The sequence below is a fragment of the Prionailurus viverrinus genome, chromosome C2 (assembly GCF_022837055.1).
Source record: "Prionailurus viverrinus isolate Anna chromosome C2, UM_Priviv_1.0, whole genome shotgun sequence".
NCBI classification, from domain to species: Eukaryota; Metazoa; Chordata; class Mammalia; order Carnivora; family Felidae; genus Prionailurus; species Prionailurus viverrinus.
In genome coordinates, this window is record NC_062569.1 from 32,082,612 (window position 1) to 32,104,144 (window position 21,533).

General features: G+C 35.2%; 1 protein-coding gene across 2 annotated transcripts in view; it reads right to left on the reverse strand.

Annotated features, from left to right (window-relative positions):
• STAG1 (stromal antigen 1) overlaps positions 1 to 21,533 on the reverse strand; it is a 403,550-nt gene that overhangs the window by 14,111 nt on the left and 367,906 nt on the right. For both annotated transcript variants that reach the window (XM_047874276.1, XM_047874277.1), the window contains 3 exons: positions 19,107 to 19,208; positions 15,252 to 15,400; positions 14,402 to 14,530 (listed from right to left, as the gene is read on the reverse strand). In XM_047874276.1, coding sequence (XP_047730232.1) covers positions 14,402 to 14,530; positions 15,252 to 15,400; positions 19,107 to 19,208 — 380 coding nt within the window. The remainder of the gene's footprint in view (positions 1 to 14,401; positions 14,531 to 15,251; positions 15,401 to 19,106; positions 19,209 to 21,533) is intronic.

A 21,533-nucleotide genomic window follows, 5' to 3' on the forward strand; every position in this document is an offset into this window, starting at 1 on the left:
CACAAGGGAATAATGATATGAATTATACCTAACTTCTCAGAAACCATGCAAGCAAGAAAAGAGTGGAGTAAAGTGTTAAGAGAAAAACCCCACCAAACTAAAATTCTGTGCCCTACAAAACTCTCCTTCAAAGTGAAGGAAAAATTAAGACTTTCTCAGGCAAATAAAAATTGAGAGAATTTGTTGCCAGTAGACCTGCTTTCCAAAATTTGTTAAAATAAGAGCGTTAGAGTGAAAGAAAGTAATATAGGTCACAGACATGAATCTATATAAAGTAAGAAAGAACAATGAAGAAGGAATAAGTGAAGGTAAAATAAAAACTTAAAATTTTAAAAAATATTTATTTATTTTTGTGACAGAGAGAGAGAGAGAGGGAGTGAGCATGCAGGGAGGGACAGAGAGAGAGGGAGACACAGAATCTGAAAAAAGGCTCCAGGCTTTGAGCTGTCAGCACATAGCCCGGCACGGGGGTTAAATTCATGACCCATGAGATTGTGACCTGAGCCGAAGTCTGAGGCTTAACTGAGCCACCCAGGCACCCCTAAAATAAAAACTTTTATTTTTCTTAACTGATCTAACAAAGGAAATTTTTGTTCAAAATAACACCAACAATGTATTTGATTATGTATGCTTATGTATATATCACGTATATGCATAGATATATATGATTACATATGCTTATATATTAAATGAAAAGAATGACAGCAATGATACAAGGGAGAGGAGGGAGAAATTAGGACTATTTTGTTATTATAAGGTACTCATACTACTCATGAAGTGATACAGTACTATTTAAAAGTGGATTTGGGGGGCGCCTGGGTGGCGCAATCGGTTAAGCGTCCGACTTCAGCCAGGTCACGATCTCACGGTCCGTGAGTTCGAGCCCCGCGTCAGTCTCTGGGCTGATGGCTCAGAGCCTGGAGCCTGTTTCTGATTCTGTGTCTCCCTCTCTCTCTGCCCCTCCCCCGTTCATGCTCTGTCTCTCTCTGTCTCAAAAATAAACGTTAAAAAAAAAATTAAAAAAAAAAAAGTGGATTTGGATTAATTGTAAATGCACATTGCAAATTTTAGGGCAACCACTTAAAAAAAAGTATCAATATGCTAAGAAAGTAGAACAAATGGTATCATAAAATGCTTAATTGAAACTTTTTACAAACAGCAGAAAAAGAGTGGAAGACAAAAAATAAGAGCAACAAACAGAAATAGTAAGGAATATGGTAGGTATTAATCCAACTGTATTAATAATCAATCTGAACATCAATGGTATAAAAGTGCACCAAGTAAAAGATTGCCAGAGTGGATCAAAAAACATGACCTAAGTATAGGCTGTCTACAAGAAATCCACTTTAAATGTAAAGACATATAAAATAAAAGTAAGTAAATGGATGGAAAAAGTTATACCATGCAAACACTAATCAAAAGAAACCAAGAGTAGTTATATTAATTTCAGAGCAGACTTCAAAGTACAGAAAGTTATCAGGGATAAAGAAGGGTATTACATAATGATAAAGGAGTCAGTTCTTCAAAAAAGGTAATAATTCTTACTATGTATGTGCCTTAAAACAGAGCATCAAACTATGTGAGACAAAACTAATTGTAAAGAGAAACTGCAATTAGAAATACATGAATCCACTATCACAGTTGGAGACTTAATCCTCTATCAGAAATGGACAGATTCAGTAGCCAGAAAAATCAGTAAGGACATAGTAGAAATCAAATACACCATCAGTCAAGTGGATATAATTAACATCTACAGACTAATCCCATCCAAAAGCAGAATACGTATTTTTTTCAAATCACCTGTAACATTCACCAAGAGATCACATTTTATTTAAAAAAAAATTTTTTTTTCAACGTTTATTTATTTTTGGGACAGAGAGAGACAGAGCATGAACGGGGGAGGGGCAGAGAGAGAGGGCGACACAGAATCGGAAACAGGCTCCAGGCTCTGAGCCATCAGCCCAGAGCCTGACGCGGGGCTCGAACTCATGGACCGCGAGATCGTGACCTGGCTGAAGTCGGACGCTTAACCGACTGCGCCACCCAGGCGCCCCAAGAGATCACATTTTAGGTCATGAAACACATCTTTTGTTTTTTTTTTTTTTTAAATGTTTTTATTTATTTATTTTGCAAGCGAGGGAAGGAGGGAGAGAAAGAGAGCCCATGCACTCAAGCAGGGGAGGGGCAGAGAGAGAATCCCGAGAAGGCTCTGAGGTGTCTGTCAGTGCAGAACCCAATGCGGGGTTTTGATCTCAGGAACTGTTATATCATGACTTGAGCCGAAATCAAGAGTTGGACGCTCAACAAACTGAGCCACCAAGGCACCCCAGTCACAAAACACATCTTAACAAATTTAAAAGAACAGAAATCATACAATGTCTGCTCTTAGATCACAATGGAATTAAACTAGAAATCAGTATCAGAAAGATACATGGAGATTAAAGAATATACTTTAACACATGATACAAAGAAGAAATCCCAAGGGAAATTTTAAATGAAAATGAAATGAAATGAAAATAATAGCACTTCAAAATTTGTGTAATGCAGTGAAAGCAATGGTTAGGGGGGAAATTACAGCACTGAATGCACATATCAGAAAAGAAAAATCCAAAATCAATAATCTAGAAGCTTCTACCCTAGAAAACTAGAAAAAGATGGCCAAATTGAATCCAAAGTGAAAGAAAAGAAACACTAAAAGTTAGAGTAGAAATCAATGAAATTAAAAACATAAAGCAATACATAATATCAGCAAAATCAAAAGCTGGTTCTTTGAAAAGATCGATAAAATTGATTAGTCAGCCAAAAAGAGTTGGGGGGAAGAGAAGCTACAAATTATTAATACCAGAAATTAAAGAGAAAACATCATTACAGATCCTATGGACATTAACAGGAGAATAAAGGAATACTATAAACAAATCTGTGCCTGCATATTTGATAATCCAGATGAAACAGACCAATTCCTTGAAACACACAACTTGCCAATTTCACACAAGAAGAAATGGACAATCTGAAAAGGCCTATATCTATTAAATAAATTGATTCAATAACTAATAACTTTCCAAAGCAGGAAGCACCAAGCTCAAATGAGTTAACTGATGATTCTACCAAACATTTAAGGAATAAACCTACCAATTCTCTACAGTCTCTTTCAAATGACAAAAGCAGAAGCAGTACTTTCTACCTCATTCTACGAGGCCAGCACTATCCTAATACCAAAATCAGACAAAGATATTACAAGAAAACTACAGACTAATATCTTCATGAATATAAAGCAAAAATCCTCATCAAAATATGAGTAAACTGAATCCAACACTGTACTGAAAAATAAATATATACACTATGATCAAGTGGGATGTAACCCAGGTATGCAAAGCTGGTTCAACACTTGAAAATCAATTAATATATTCCATCACATCAACAGGCTAAAGAAGAAAAATCAGTATCTTATCAATAAATATAGAAAAAGAATTTGACAAAACCCAACAGCAATCCTTGATAAAAACTCTCACTAAATCAGGAATAAAAGGGGATTTTCTCAATTTGATAAATACAATCTACAAAAAACCGTATAGCTAACATGCTTAATGGTGAAAAACTTGAAGATTTCCCAGTAAATCAGGTATAAGACAAGAATGTCCCTGCTCACCAATCTTTTTCAACACTGTACTGGAAATTCTAGTTAATTCAATAAGACAAAAAAGGAAATATAAAGTATACAGAGTAGAAAGGAAGAAATCAGTTATTATTTGCAGATGACACGATTGTCTATGTACAAAATCCTAAAGAACTGACAGAAAATCCCTCCTGGAACTAATATGCAATTGCAGCAAGGTTGCAGGATACAAAGTTACAAGTGGAATTTGAAATTAAAAACATAATGCCATTTACATCTGCACCCCTGAAAATGAATTAAGATATAAATCTAACAAAAAATATACAATACCTATATGAGGAAAACTACAAAACTGATGAAATGAAAGAACTAAATATATGGAGACACGTTCCATGTTCATGCCTACAAAGACAAAGTACTAAGTTCTTTCTAACTTGATCTATATAGTCCATGCAGTTCCAACCAAAATCTCAGCAAGTTATTTTGTGGATATTGACAAGTGGATTCTAAGTTTTATATCGAGAGGCAAAAGACCCAGGATAGCCAGTACTGATGGAGAACAACTAAGTTCGAAGACTGACATGATACAATTGTAAAACTTACTATAAAGCTACAGTAAAATCATTTTGCAAAATATAAGTATACCATCATCACACTGTATACCTTAAACTTATACAATGCTATATGTCAAATTTATCTCAATAAGGCTGGAAAAATGAGAAAAAAAATCTATAGTAACTAAGATAGTGTGGTACTGGCCAATGAATAGACATATAGATCAAAGGAACAGAAAAAAGAACCCAGAAACAGGACCACATAAATATAATCAACTGATCTTTGTGACAAAGGAGCAAAGGTAATAAAATGGAGTAAAAGCAGTCTCTTCAATAAATGAACAACTGGATGTGTGTGCAAAGCAAATAAATGAGTTGAGACACAGAGCTTACGTTGTTCACAAAAACCAACTCAAAATGGATTATAAACCATTTTGTAAATGTAAAATTTATAAATGTAAAATGTAAGACTATAAAACTCCTACAAAATAATATAGGAGAAAACCTAGATAACCCAGGGTATGGCAATGACTTTTTACAACACCAAAGGCAGGGTCTCTGGAATAATAATTGATAAGGCAGAGTTAATTAAAATTAAAAACTTCTGTTCTGCAAAAGACACTGTCTAGAGAAAGAGAAGACAACCACAGACTGGGAGAAAATATTTGCAAAATACATATCTGATAAAGGAATTGCTATCTAACGTATAGAAACAACTCTTAAAACTCAACAATAAGAAAACAAACAACCTAATTTAAAAATGGGCTACACATCTGAACAGATACCTCACCAAAGAAAATATACAGATGCCAAATTAAGCACATTAAAAGTTGCTCCACATCATATGTCATCAAGGAAATGCAAAATTAAAATAAGACACAACTAGGGGCACCTGGGTGGTTCAGTGGGTCAAGCGTCTGACTTCAGCTTAGGTCATGATCTCAGTTTGTGAGGTCAAGCCCCGTGACGGGCTCTGTGCTGACTGCTTGGGGCCTGGAGCCAGCTTCTGATTCTGCGTCTCCCTCTCTCTCTGCCCCTCCACCACTCACGCTCTGTCTCTCTCAAAAATAAACATTAAAAAAAATTTTTTTTAAAAATAAGACACCTATTAGAATGGCCAAAATCTGAAACAATGACAACACCGAATCCTGGTGAGGATGTGGAACAAAAGAAACTCTCATACATTGCTGATAGGAATAGAAAATGGTACAGCAACTTTGGAAGATAGTTTTGCAGTTTCTTATAAAACTAAACACACTCTTACCATGTGATCCAGCAATCACAAGCCTTAGTATTTACCCAAAAGACTTAAAAATTTAAGTCCTTACAATTACCTACACAGGGATGTTTATATCAGCTTCATTCATAATTGCAAAAATTTGGAAGCAACCAAGATGTCCTTCAGTAGGTAAATGGCTAAATCAATTGTGGTATTTCTAGACAATGGTATAATTCTCAACATGAAAAAGAAATGAGCTTATCAAGCCATGAAAGGACATGGAGGAACTTTACATGCATATTACACTAAGTGAAAGAAGCTTATGTGAAAAGGCTACATACTTTGTGATTCCAACCATATAACATTCTGGAAAAGGCAAAACTATGGAAACAGTAAAATCATCAGTGGTTGCTAGGGTTTGGGGGATGAGAGGAAAGATGAACAAGCACAGCACAGAGGATTTTTAGGGAAGTGAATAAAATACTCTGTATGATTCCATAATGATGGATGCATGTCATTATACATTTGTCTAAACCCACAGAATGTACATCAAGAATGAACTATAATGTAACCAATCATGAACTTTGGTGATTATGATATGTCAAGGTAGGTTTATCAATTATAACAAGTGTATCATCTTGGTGGTAGATGCTGATAATGGGGAGACTATGCATGTGTAAGGGCAGAGTGATACATGGGAATTCTCCTTACCTTCCCCTCAATTTTGCTGTGAACCTAAAACTTCTCTAAAAATTAAGCTAAATCAAATCAAATCAAATCAAATCAAATCAAATCAAATCAAATCAAATAGTTCTCTGTTAGTTTGGAAGACTGCACATACCCAAGGCTGCCCCTTCTCAGAAGCAATGAGAGAGGGAACTTCCAAGCTGCTAGTCTTCTGGCTGACTGTGGAGCAAAATAACACCCCTGAATTGTGACAGCAGTCTTCAAGCGACACACACAACGAAGAGTAAAAAGTAAAAATCTAGCCTCTACTACAAAGCTGTCATCATCAAGACAGCATGGTATTGGCACCAAAACAGACACATAGACCAATGGAATAGAATAGAAACCCCAGAACTAGACCCACAAACGTATGGCCAACTCATCTTTGACAAAGCAGGAAAGAACATCCAATGGAAAAAAGACAGCCTCTTTAACAAATGGTGCTGGGAGAACTGGACAGCAACATGCAGAAGGTTGAAACTAGACCACTTTCTCACACCATTCACAAAAATAAACTCAAAATGGATAAAGGACCTGAATGTGAGACAGGAAACCATCAAAACCTTAGAGGAGAAAGCAGGAAAAGACCTCTCTGACCTCAGCCGTAGCAATCTCTTACTCGACACATCCCCAAAGGCAAGGGAATTAAAAGCAAAAGTGAATTACTGGGACCTTATGAAGATAAAAAGCTTCTGCACAGCAAAAGAAACAACCAACAAAACTAAAAGGCAACCAACGGAATGGGAAAAGATATTCGCAAATGACATATCGGACAAAGGGCTAGTATCCAAAATCTATAAAGAGCTCACCAAACTCCACACCCGAAAAACAAATAACCCAGTGAAGAAATGGGCAGAAAACATGAATAGACACTTCTCTAAAGAAGACATCCGGATGGCCAACAGGCACATGAAAAGATGTTCAGCGTCGCTCCTTATCAGGGAAATACAAATCAAAACCACACTCAGATATCACCTCACGCCAGTCAGAGTGGCCAAAATGAACAAATCAGGAGACTATAGATGCTGGAGAGGATGTGGAGAAACGGGAAGCCTCTTGCACTGTTGGTGGGAATGCAAATTGGTGCAGCCGCTCTGGAAAGCAGTGTGGAGGTTCCTCAGAAAATTAAAAATAGACCTACCCTATGACCCAGCAATAGCACTGCTAGGAATTTATCCAAGGGATACAGGAGCGCTGATGCATAGGGCCACTTGTACCCCAATGTTCATAGCAGCACTCTCAACAATAGCCAAATTATGGAAAGAGCCTAAATGTCCATCAACTGATGAATGGATAAAGAAATTGTGGTTTATATACACAATGGAATATTACGTGGCAATGAGAAAAAATGAAATATGGCCTTTTGTAGCAACGTGGATGGAACTGGACAGTGTGATGCTAAGTGAAATAAGCCATACAGAGAAAGATAGATACCATATGGTTTCACTCTTATGTGGATCCTGAGAAACTTAACAGGAACCCATGGGGGAGGGGAAGGAAAAAAAAAAAAGAGGTTAGAATGGGAGAGAGCCAAAGCATAAGAGACTGTTAAAAACTGAGAACAAACTGAGGGTTGATGGGGGGTGGGAGGGAGGAGAGGGTGGGTGATGGGTATTGAGGAGGGCACCTTTTGGGATGAGCACTGGGTGTTGTATGGAAACCAATTTGTCAATAAATTTCATAAAAAAAAAAAAAAAAAAAAAAAAAGTAAAAATCTAAATGGCCAAGGAGGTTTAAGCACAACCTTTGATTAATGAGTCTAATGCTGACATAGGCTTGACTCCTAGGAATTCAAGCCAAATGATAAAAACAAAAAACAAAAAACAAAAAAACCAAAAAACAAGGGGAAAAATCTGAGTGGGATAGCAGAGGCTGCACACTGTAAGAGAAACAGACTTCATAGTTTGTTCATCCAAATCTCTAAACAAATGACCAAGCAAACAACATCAATCTCTAGGGGTGCAGTGAATTGGTATGAAGTGTACCTAAATTATTTCACAACGTATCATGTATGCAACATATTATCTAAATTGTTCAGTTTTAAACAAAAAATTATGAGACATGCAAAGTTATAGGGAAATATGACCTACATGTAGCAGTAAAAAAGTGAGCAATAAAAACAGTGGCCCATAAAGATTGCAAAGCAATATTTTAAATATGTTCAAAGAACTAAAAAAATATATACATAAGGAATGAAAAATATGTCACTATCTCATTAAATAGAGAATAAGAAGAATAAAAAGAAATGATAAAAAGAGAACAAATGGAAATTTTGCAGTTGCAAATTACAATAACAAAGAATTCTCTATAGGAGCTCAACAGATTTGAACTGGCAGAATAAATAGTTGGTAATCTTAAATATACATCAGTAGAAATTATGTATTCTGAAGAGCAGAAAGAATAAAGAAAAATGAACAGAGCCTCAGAAATGTGTGATACCATTAAGTGCACTGATAGGTGTAGTGGAAATACCAGGAGAAGAAAGGAGTAGAAATGCATTTAAAGATATAATAGGAAAAAAAAAAAGATATAATAGTTAATACTTCCAAATTTGGTGAAAAACATTAATCTACACATTATCAAAGCTCAACAAAGTCCAAGCAAGATAAATTCAAAAAGACCCACACCCCGATGCATCATAGGCAAAATGCTAAAAGCTAACACTAAAGGAAAACTCTTGAACGAAGAGCAAGTAACTCATGATTTCTCATCAGATGCAATGGAGGCCAGAAGTCAGTGGGATAGTATCATCAATGTACTGAAAGTAACACACTATCAAATCAGAATATTTTATCTAGCAAAACTATATTTTAAAGCTAAAGATAAAATAAAGACACTCCCAGATGGAATAAAAATAGAGAATTTGTGGGGCGCCTGGGTGGCGCAGTTGGTTAAGCGTCCGACTTCAGCCAGGTCACGATCTCGCGGTCCGTGAGTTCGAGCCCCGCGTCGGGCTCTGGGCTGATGGCTCAGAGCCTGGAGCCTGTTTCCGATTCTGTGTCTCCCTCTCTCTCTGCCCCTCCCCCGTTCGTGCTCTGTCTCTCTCTGTCCCAAAAATAAATAAAAACGTTGAAAAAAAAAAAATAGAGAATTTGTTGCTGGCTGACCTGACTTAAAAGAAACAATAAAAGATGTTCTTTAGGCGGAAAGCAAATGATGCCAGAGAATACACATGAAAAAACAAAGAGAGCTAAAAGGTAATTATTAAGTAGTTATGAAGTCCAATATAATTGCATATTTATTCTTTTCACTAATTTAAACAAGAATTGTATAAAATAATATGTATCACTGTATTGTTGAGCCAATAACATAGAAATGTAATATATTTGGTAATAAATACAAAAGAAATAGGTGGGAGCAAAGATATATTAGTGTAAGGAAATGATGCCAGATGGTATATCAAATCCACAGAAAGAAATGAGGAGAACCAGAAAGGGCAAATGAGATTAATAATATAACAGGCCCCTGGGTGGCTCAGTCAGTTAAGTGTCCAACTTCAAGTCAGGTCACAATCTCATGGTTTGTGAGTTTGAGCCCACACCGGGCTCTGCTGTCAGAGCAGAGCCCACCTCGGATCCTCTGTCCCACTCTGTCTCTGCCCTGCCCCGACTCACACTCTCTCTCAAAAATAAACATTAAAAAAAAAAGGTTACTATAACAAACTCTATAATAAATGTATACTTGGCTCCATTTCTTCTCTCAGTGTATTTAAAAGACATACAATTATATCAAATATAATTATAATGATGTATTGTTGGGTGTGTAACATATTAGGATGCAGTATGTGTAACAATAATGACACAAAAAAGAATAGAAATGGAGCTATACAGGGGCGCCTGGGTAGCTCAGTCAGTTAAACATTCGACTTCAGCTCAGGTCACGATCTCACGGTTCATGGGTTCGAGCCCCGCGTTGGGCTCTGTGCTGACAGCTCAGAAGAGCCTGGAGCCTGCTTCGGATTCTGTGTCTCTCTCTCTGTCCCTACCCTACTCATGCTCTGTCTCTCTCTCTTTCAAAAAAATAAATAAACATTAAAAAAAGAAAAGAAAAGCTATATAGAAGTAAAGTTTTATATTTCCCTAGAATAAATTTGAAGAAATTTTGATAAGATGTATATTTTAAGGCCTACAAAAACCCACTAAGGACATAACTAAAAAAGTACAATTAAGTAATTTTGAAGTAAGGGACACCTGGGTGTCTCAGTCAGTTGGGTGTCCAACATGATTTCATGGCTTGTGAGTTCAAGCCCTGCATTGGGCTCTGTGCTGACAGCTCAGAGTCTGCTTCAGATTCTGTCTCCTCCATCTCTCTCTGCCCCTCCCCTGCTCACACTCACTCACTCTCTCTCTCAAATAAAGATAAACATTAAAAAGAAAAAAATTTTAAATAATTTTGAAGTAAAATGTTACACTAGAAAATATCCACTTAATATAAAAGAAGTCATGGCCAACTAATCTTTGACAAAGCAGGAAAGAATATCCAGTGGAATAAAGACAGTCTCTTCAACAAGTGGTGCTGGGAAACCTGGACAGCGACATGCAGAAGAATGAACCTGGACCACTTTCTTACACCATACACAAAACTAAACTCAAAATGGGTGAAAGACCTAAATGTAAGACAGGAAGCCATCAAAATCCTAGAGGAGAAAGCAGGCAAAAACCTCTTTGACCTTGGATGCAGCAACTTCTTACTCAACACGTCTCTGGAGGCAAGGGAAACAAAAGCAAAAATGAATGACTGGGACCTCATCAAAATAAAAAGCTTCTGCACAGCCAAGAAAACAACGAGCAAAACTAAAAGGAAACCGACAGAATGGGAGAAGATATTTGCAAATGACATATCAGATAAAGGGTAGTATCCAAAAAAAAGATAATCCAGTGAAAAAATGGGCAAAAGACATGAATAGACACTTCTCCAAGGAAGACATCCAGATGGCCAACCAACACATGGAAAAATGCTCAACATCACTCATCATCAGGGAAATACAAATCAAAACCACAATGAGATACCACCTCACATCTGTCAGAACAGTTAACATTAACAACTCAGGCAACCACCGATGTTGGCAAGGATGCAGAGGAAGAGGATCTCTTTTGCATTGCTGGTGGGAATGCAAACTGGTGCAGCCACTGTGGAAAACAGTATGGAGGCTCCTCAAAAAATTAAAAATAGAACTACCCTATGGTCCAGAAATTGCACTACTAGGTATTTATCCAAAGTATACTGGTGTGCTGTTTCGAAGGGGCACATGCACCCCAGTGTTTACAGCAGCACTATCAACAATAGCCAAAGTATGGGAAGAGCCCAAATGTCCATCGATGGATGAATGGATAAAAAAGATGTGGTATATATATACAATGGAGTATTACTTAGCAATCAAAAATAATGAAATCTTGTCATTTGCAACAACGTGGATGGAACAAGAGGGTATTACCCTATGTGAAATTAGAGAAGGACAAATATCATATGACTTCACTCACACGAGGACTTTAAGATACAAAACAGATGAACATAAGGGAAGCGAAGCAAAACTAATATAAAAACAGGGAGGGGGACAAAACATAAGAGACTCTTAAATATAGAGAACAAACAGGGTTGCTGGAGGGATTGTGGGAGGGGGGATGGGCTAAATGGGTAAGCGCATTAAGGAATCTACTCTTGAAATCATTGTTGCACTATATGCTAACTTGGATGTAAATTAAAAAATAATTTAAAAAATATATAAAAAAGGCAATAAGGGAGGAAATAGCAAAAATAGATCTATAGAAGCAAACAGTATAATGGCAGAAAGTGAAGTGTCTGACTCTTGATCTCAGCTCAGGTCTTGTTCAATCCCCACAGTGGGCTCTGTGCTGGGTGTGAAGCCTACTTAGAGAAAAAAAAAACCAAAAAACAAAAAACAACCCAAAACATGATCAAACTCACGCTATCTATAAGAAGCAGAGTTTACATTCAAAGACAAAAAGCCAGAAAGTGAAAGGATGGAAAAAAAGTATACCATGCAAACAGTAAATAAAATACAACTGGAGTGGTTATATTAGTATCAGACAAAATAGAATTTTAAGACAAAAGTTACTAGAGCCAGGGAATGACATTTTATAATGCTATTTAAGAGTCAATCCATCAGGAAGGCACAAGTATACACATAAATACACCTAACAAAAGAGCTAGCCTCAAAAGGCATGAAGCAAAAAATCGACAAATTTGAAAGGAAAAATAACAATTCAGTAATAGTTGAGGAGACTTCAATACCCCACCCTCAATAATGGATAGAACTAGACAAAATATTAACAAGGAAATAGAAGACTTGAACAAAGCTATTAAAAAAAAAAAACAAAACCAACCATATGCCACCTGACCTAACAGATACCGCAACACCACTGAACACCAGCAGAAGAATACATATTCTCCTGAAGTACATATGGAACATTCTCTAGAATAGACCATATATTGGTCTATAAAACAAGCCTGAATAAATTTGAAAGGATTAAATTATACAAAGCATGTTCTCGGGGCATGTGGGTGGCTCAGTTGGTTAAGCGTCCAACTTCGGCTCAGGTCATGATCTTACAGTTCGTGCCGGCAGCTCAGAGCCTGGAGCCTGTTTCAGAATCTGTGTCTCCCTCTCTCTCTGCCCCTCCCCTGCACACTGTGTCTCTTTCTCTCAAAAAAATGAATAAGACATTAAAAAAATTAATTAAAAAATGCATATTCTCTAGCCACAATGTAATGAAATGAGAAATCAATAATGGAAGAAAAATTTGGAAATTCACAAATATGTGGAAATTAAATAAAATACTCCTTAATAACTAAGATAAAAGAATACATCACAAAGAAAATGAGAAAGTCACGGAGATGAATGAAAACATAAATGCAACATATCAGAATCTGTAAGATGCAACTAAAGTAATGCTCAGAGGAAAATGTGTATCTGTAAATGCCTAGAATAAATAAGTTTTCAAACTAACCACCCCCCTGCCCCCCACCCCCACAAATACCCAACATCACTCATTCTCTATCATACTATTCTATTTCAGTGCCTGAGACTCTTGTTCCTATGTTATGTTGTGTCCCCCTTACATTAGAAACTTTGTATTGTTCGCTGCCTGGCCATACCAGAATAACAGTTATACAACAGTACCTGACCATATTGTTTAATAAATCTTTTTTGACCAAATGAAGTTGGCATCTCTCCTTAGAATTATCACTCATATTCATATGATTTTTAACTGTCTCTCCAAATTTCTGTTCATTTAACATTATTACAACTGATATACCTTTCTACCAAATTCATAAAATTCAGTATCCCATCAATATTTTTTATGAAAACTGCATATATTACTTCTTTAAACTATTATCAGTTATCAAAAATAAAAAATAGAAAAAGAAATCAATCTTCTTGGACCAAGTCAAATAAAAAATTCAGTTTACCTTTGAACATGGATTTGAATTGTGCACATCCACTTAAATGTGGATTTTTTTTCAATAAATACACTACATACCATAAATATATTTTCTCTTATGACTTTAACATTTTCTTTTCTCTAGCTTACTTTATTATAAGAAAGCATAAAATATATATAACATATGAAAGATGTTAACTATTATCGGTAAGGCTTCTAGTCATTAATAGGCTACAAATAGTTAAGTTTTGGGGAAGTCAAAAGTTACACAGTACAGCATAGAGGGTATAGTCAATAATACTGTAATAATGTTGTATGATGACAGTTACTAAATTTACCATGGTGAGCACTGTGTTATGTATAGAATTCCTGAGTCACTATATATTATATACCTGAAACTAACATAATATCATATGTCGACTATACTTAAGTAATAAAAAATAACATTAAAAAAGTGTGAAATTTAAAATTTAATAAATACCCTTTTATTTTACATTAAAAAAAAGTTAAAACACGATTTTTGATTGTGAGGAGGTCTGCACCCCTAACCCATGTTGTTCAAGAGTCAACTGTAAAACTAAAATATAATTAATGTAAGAGGGAAAAAAGAAAGGGTTACACAATGGCTAAGCCAATGTTCCTACTTCTTTGAATTGTGGAGTAAGAAAAGAAATCATTGCCCACTTACTCAATTTAATCTTGCAAATTCTAGAGTACTAAAGGTGAACAGTGAAAGAACAATTATATAGATGCTTGAAAGAAAACTATGGTTCCTTAAAACAATCAGAGCATATGTTATCAACAGTAATTATATCTAGATGACTAACATTTTTCCAAAAAATAAAACATTTAAAATTACAAGGGTATCATGATGAAAGTAACTTACACAGTCTTTTTGTCCTGTCGAAGAAGTTTAGAAGAAAATTCACTTAATACTTCCAGGAAAGCCAGATTAGGAGGGGGATATTCTTGTCCTTTCTGATTTTGGTATTTAAAGGCAAACTCTATGCCATCCCTGAAGTAAAAGAAAATAACTTCTTATTTTTCCAGATAAGTAGTGTAGTTCTCTCAATGGGTTAGAATTTCAAAGTAGTTGAAAAGGCAGGAAAATCACTGAAGGAAGTAAAATCCGATAAATTTGAAGGGCAAAACAATGTTAACTTGTATGACAATATATACCTATTAGTATTCTATTATTTACAGTAGAAAAGTATGAGTTGTAGCAAATAATATAAAAAATAGCTGAATAACCACAAAGCTAAATTCCTGTATGTATCTTATAGGGGTAACACAATACCCTGGAAAGGGCATTAGACTGTCAGAAACTTTGGTTCTCAGAGTTGGGTCACGGGACCAAGCAGCTATATGAGGTATTTAAACGTAAGGTATTTAACATTTTCTGTCATTCAGTTTTTAGTTATGAAATAAGGCTGACCAAATTAGTACAGTGTTTTTAAACCCATGTCTCCTATAACATTTTCTCACTGACTGACCAGATATTTTGTTAAATTTTACTTTCTATTCTTTATAAAAAAAAAATAGACAGTTGAAGTATTTTTCAAATTCAAAAGGCCCTCCTAGTTGAGAATAACTAGATGACACAACCTCTGAAGTTACTGTAACTTAAAAATTCTATCATTTGTCACTTTAAAAATGGGTCAAATAACATTTATTTCAGTTAAATTCCAGTAAAACTAAAATCTTTATAACATAAAGGGTTTATTCAGCTCACTCACTTGTGAAGTGTGGCAACTGCTTCTCGTGTCTTGATCTGATCCAGTCCGAACGTAAGGGCAAAACGACGTGCCAGTTCTTTAATGCCACTGACATGGGCAGATGTCCTATCTAGATTGGGACCTTGCTCTTGGACAAGTTCATTAAACAACTGATTGAAAGAAAAAAAGAGGAAAAAATCTACAGCTAAGAAATATTTATTTCATTTATGATTAGAATAGGTAATATAATTTAAAAATATTTAAAAGGCGCATGGTAAAATTTCCCTCCTTATATTTAACCGTAGTCACACTGTTCCCCTTCTCCAAGTCATCTACCATTACTAATTTCTTGAGCTCATTTTCATGCTACTTGTGTGATTAAATGTGAACAGGAATTTCTTTTTTTTTTTTTAAGTTTATTTATTTATTTTGCAAGAGACAGAGACAGCACGTGTGGGGAAGGGGCAGAGACAGAGAAACCCACACAGGCTCATACAGCCCATGCTGCCAGAGCAGAGCTTGACGTGAGGCTTGAACTCATGAAACTGGGAGGTCATGACCTGAGCCAAAAGCAAGAGTTGACACTTAACCGACTGAGCCACCCAGGTGCCCTAGGAATTTATTTCTTTTTAACAAAAAAATAATATATTTTAGGCTGGGGGAAAAGAAATATGTTTATAGAAATATACTTTATGTTCGTAAACATTTACGTGTTCTTTTGTTGTTTCATAAGGATGGCAATATACGATATATAGGGTTCAGAACATTGGTTTTTTTCACTGATTATATCTTTAGACAAGAACACTATGTAAAAAAAGACATTTGGATATATGGGGTGATTTTTCCTACCCACCAACAAAATATACAAAAAGGTTCTTAAGCTGGGTGGAGGGATTTTATAAATTACACATAGATTGCACATATTGTATCAAAATAACAACAACGAAATAAATCTGGAGTACTAAAGAATATAAAAGCTATCATTGTTCTACCACCAAGGTCAGACACTTAAATTTATCTATACATATCTGTCTTCCCTACAAGATATGAATAGTCCAGGCTTTCATCTAAAGCCACTCCCTACTTATTTACTAGATCTCACTCCATTTTACCTATTTAGCAATTTTGCTCTCATGCTTACTGCTCTGTCCTGCATCCTTAACTATTCCCTCTCTACTACCTGCATGCATCTTAAAAAGAAACCAACATAAAAAACAAAACAAAACAAAACACCATAACTTAACTCTATCTCCTATGTCAGCTAGTAACGCATCATTTTGATTCTCTTTATGGCAAAGATCCTAAAAAGGATTGTTTACATTGTTTTTCTTCACTTCCTCACTCCCAATCTCTCAGTTCACTCTAATCATACCATTCCATTGAAATGGCTCTTCTAGTAATTATGTTGTCCACCTTCTCATTTTCTTTACCAACAGAGTGCCATGACTAGAAACAGCAGGTCTTCAAAAGATTTTCAAATTTATTTACAGATAATTACTTATAAATTTTTAAACTTCAAAATGTTTTCAGAAATGGTTGTACACAACAGCCTTAAATTTTAAAATGTATACTTAAAATGAATACAAAAAATATATCTCTTTGTGCAAAATTCAAGTAATATAAAAATAAAAGTTCTCCTTCCTCTGTCCCATTAAATATCATTCTTCTCTCCAAAGGTAATTTATGTTAAAGTTTCAAGGTTTTCTAGACTAGTTTAGACACACCAATATATCACATACATAAAACTTCTAATATAAATGGTACTATTCTATATATTTTGTCCTGAAACTTGCTCCGTTTTTTCCTGCTTTTTCAAGTTTTTATTTAAATTCCAGTTAGCTAACAGAGGGTGTAATATTAATTTTAGGTGTAGAATTTAGGGATTCATCACTTACATACAACACCCAGTGTCCATCACAACGAGTGCCCTCCTTATTACCCATCACCCATTTAAGCCATCCCCCCACCTACCTCCCCTCCATCAACCCTCAGTTTGTTCTCTGTTAAGAATCTGTTTTGTTTCTTAAATTCCACATGAGAGAAATCATATGGGGTGTCTCTCTGACTTGTTTTGCTTAGCATGATGGTCTCTAGCTCCATCCACACTGCTGCAAATGACAAGATTTCACTCTTTTTTATGGCTAACGAATATTCCATTGTATATTTTTGTGTGTGTGTGTACCTCTTTGAATGTGCGTGTCTCTTTCAATTAGTATTTTTGTATTCTTTGGGTAAATACCTAGTAGTGCAATTGCTGGGTATTGGACAGTTTTATTTTTAACTTTTTGAGGAACCTCCATACTGTTTTCCAGAGTGGCTGTACCAGTTTGGATTTCCACCAACAGTGCATGAAGCTTCCCCTTTCTCCAAAACTTGCTATTTTTCACTTAATATTTTGTCTTAAAACTTTTAGCTACTTCAGAGTTTCACACTTTAACCATTCTTCTGCTGAATCTCCAATCTTTCAATATTATAGACTGCTACAATAAAACATATTTTACATACATACCTTTGTGTGTACCTGCATGTACCTCTATAGATACCTAGCAGCAAAAAGTGACTTTTAAAAGGAGTATTTATCTTCAAGTTTGATATATTCTGCAAAATTGTATTTCAAGAAGGCAACAGAATTTTCTTAAAAAAAAATTTTTTTTTTTAAGTTTACTTCATTTATTTTTAGAGAGAGACAGAGAGAGAGCACGGGAGGGACAGAGAGAGAGAATCCCAAGCGGGCTCTATGCTGACAGTCATGTGGGGCTCAAACTCATGAATTGTGAAATCATGACCTGGACTGAAATCAAGAGTCGGACACTTAACTGACAACTGAGCCACCCAGGTGCCCTGGCAATAGCAATTTCTTTCACAAAAGACCCTTTTTCTCTACATCTTTATCAACTGTTGGTATTAACAATGATTTAAATTCATGCTAATCTGTTCATCAGTGATAAATATCTCTTTGTTTCAATTCGTATTTCATCAATTATTTAAACAAATTTTTTTTAATGTTTTATTTATTTTTGAGAGACAGAGACAAAGCGTGAATGTGGGGGAGACACAGAATCTGAAGCAGGCTCCAGGCCCTGGGCTGTCAGCACAGAGCCCATCACGGGGCTCAAACCCACAGAATGCGAGATCATGACCTGAGCCAAAGTCAGACACTTAACCAACTGAGCCACCCAGGCATCCCTTTATTAATTATTAATGAAGTTATGCCTCTTTTCATAGGGTTATTGTTTTATAAGATTTCTCTTCTGAAAAGTAACTTTTCATATCCCTTGCTCACTTTTCTAAGGAATGTGTTTTTGTTATTGATTTGTAGGATTTATTATGTATGATTGAAAATATTTCCCCCAACCTGTCATTTGTTTTTTAACTTTGTTCATAGGGCTGGTTGACATATAAATGTATTTAAGTTTACATACACAAACCTAAGGCCCCACCTACCCCTGAAATCTCTGTATTAATTCATGAGGCATTTATTAGGGACTCTGATTTATATATGTGACCTATTTCATTATTTGAATACTATTCTTGCCCTTTCTTCATTAAATATGTTAAAAAAATATTTATGTATTTTTCTTTTTAGATGAGTACTTTTTAAAACATCCATTTGCATTTCATCTGGTCCAAGAGTAGATCACTTTAGGATTTCATTATTTGAAATATGTACTATAAGACTATGTTCCAAAAGAAAAGACAGATAACACATGTTTTTGTACCAGAAAGTATCCATAGTAATGTATTGATTACTACTTATTATTACTTAAACAATGACCTAGTTTAAGTGAGGTAAAATATACCTAGTACATACTAAGCACATAAAAGTGCTCAGTAACATTAGTTCTAACCTTTACCTCTTTCCTTTAGATTTCTTACCTGCTGTAAACTGAGAATGAGGGTCTTGGCACACTGAATTTTATCAATCTGTCTGGTTTTACTCAGTGTTTCCTTAATAATATCACCATAGTCATTGTAATACTATGAGAAAAAGAAAGAAAATACAGCTTTAAAATTATTGAAATTTCATGAGACAAAGTAGATTGGTGAAAAAAATGGAAGGGGGAGTTCAGAGGTGTTTAATTTCTTCATCTTAAACATAATGAGAGACAAAAGATATTGTCTAAAGTTAAAGGAATACACATTTGATATTTAAGATTAAGAAACAGTGAAAGTTAACGATAAAACTGAAAACCGGGAATTGTAGAAGAGGAAGATAGGTAAACAAAATTCCTTATTCTCTGTAATATGGATTCAACAGACATCACTTAAAAGGTAACAAATCAACAAACAGAACTTTGGTAGAAACTTAGCAAAGAACTAAACCAGAACAATTAAAACTGCTTACCTCTGGGGAGTGAGCCTAAATAAGTGGGAAGGGCAGATTAGGGTCACAGACTTAACTTTAAATACTTTTGTGTTGTATCTCATTCCCTGTCACCACCACATGTGTGTATGTTACTATTATAAAAAATAAAAACAATGACTTGTTCGATAGTGACTGAGAAAAATTTAACTAATTTCTTTATAATTCAGTTTTTTGATATAGGATTTAAAAAATTTTCCTTGTGAGTAAATAATTTAAAAAACCCTTATTTAAAGCCATTAAATCTGGATGTTATTTCCAAGTGAAAGCTTAAAAACCTACAACTTATGTAAAAAAGTAATATATTAGCTTAGTAATTGGATTTTTATAATTTACAAAAAAGATGGCTATGCGTCCATGATATAAGGTGCAAAAAAACAGAAAGATACAATAATATACTAAAGTGGTTACACAGGGAGATCTCTAATAAATTCAGATTTGTAATGGTCATACAGAGAACTGGGGCAAAAAGCTATATATACATACCTAAGGGTATATAACAAAGACTAGCAAATAACTATCAGAATACTCTCAAAAAGATTACAGCTTTTAATGAGAAGCACAACAATTGCTAAGGATGATAATAAATTTTGGATAAGGCTCATTTCTTGAAATCAATACAGTATTATAAAGGGATGAAAAGGAAAAACCATGGTATACTCATATTTATCCGTCCAAACATAATGTTTAGATATTATGCTAGGAAGCCATCTCAGACTCCTTTCACTTAGGTCTCTCTCTATATCCTGTGTTTGCTTTGTAATTTGTACATCTACCACTACAATAATTGTGCTGAGGTTTTATGGTCTAGTGGGAAGAGCTAAGCTTGGAAGCTGGACAAACCTAGAATCAAATTCCAGTTTTTGCTATTTATAATAGTTATGTGACCATGGAAAGTTACTTAACCTCTTTGAGCCTTAATTTCCTTATCTGTAAATGACAAGATTACTGTAAACAACAAACATTATGAAAGAGCCTCAGAACAGTATCTCATATATAAATTGCACAGAACAAAGGCAGCCACTCATTATTACCATGTTACATTATATTATGCTTGTATTTCAGTTTCCCTATTAACCTGTAAGCTCCTTAGTGCAGAAATCATGTTTTATTTAAATCTCTGGCTACCAACACAGTGTTGGTCACACTGCAGTTGTTCAGCAAAATATGATGAATTAATTACTATTTATCCTACCTAGAACTGGACCATACATAACTAAACATGGATAAAGATGCAAGTGGATCAATGGCACACACAATATTCTGAACATGCGCAAAACAAAACACTATCTGTGTCAGGAGAACAAGGTAAAAACACATAAACTGAGAAGTCTGCCTGTCATAAAGATTTCTGAGCAATGCTTTTTTAGAGGGTCGGGAACAAAATGGAGCTTAAGGAAAGCAAACAGCCAGGAAGGTGAGTACCTACCAAAATCCTATCATATGAAGAATGGTTTAAAACCCTTCAGCGTTTCCTTACCACCCTGAGGAAAAAAATTCAAGCTTCTCACACAGCATATAGTCACTAATGACACCTTCTTTAAATCTTATCTCTTGCTCCACTTTCATAAGCAATCTATGTTGTCACATCAAATTACTTGCACTTCCCACAAAGAATTCACATTCCTTTGTCTGTGCATGAAGTTCAATCTGCCCACAAGTCCTCCCACTACTTCTTTGCTTACTAATTTATGCTTAGTGTCTTAGACTTAGTTCCGAAGTCACCTCTAAGCAATTTCCATTAACCCTTATATTTCTTTAGAATATATAAAGAAACATATATTGTCTGTTTTATATATTTCCAGGAACCCCTATACATACCTTGGTTATACTATATAATGCATTTGTCTAATTGTTGACAGTCTTTTTGCCTTTAGACTACTTTAGAATGGAATTAAAGAAAATCTTTATAACTTCAGTGCCTGGCAGGCAGCATGGTA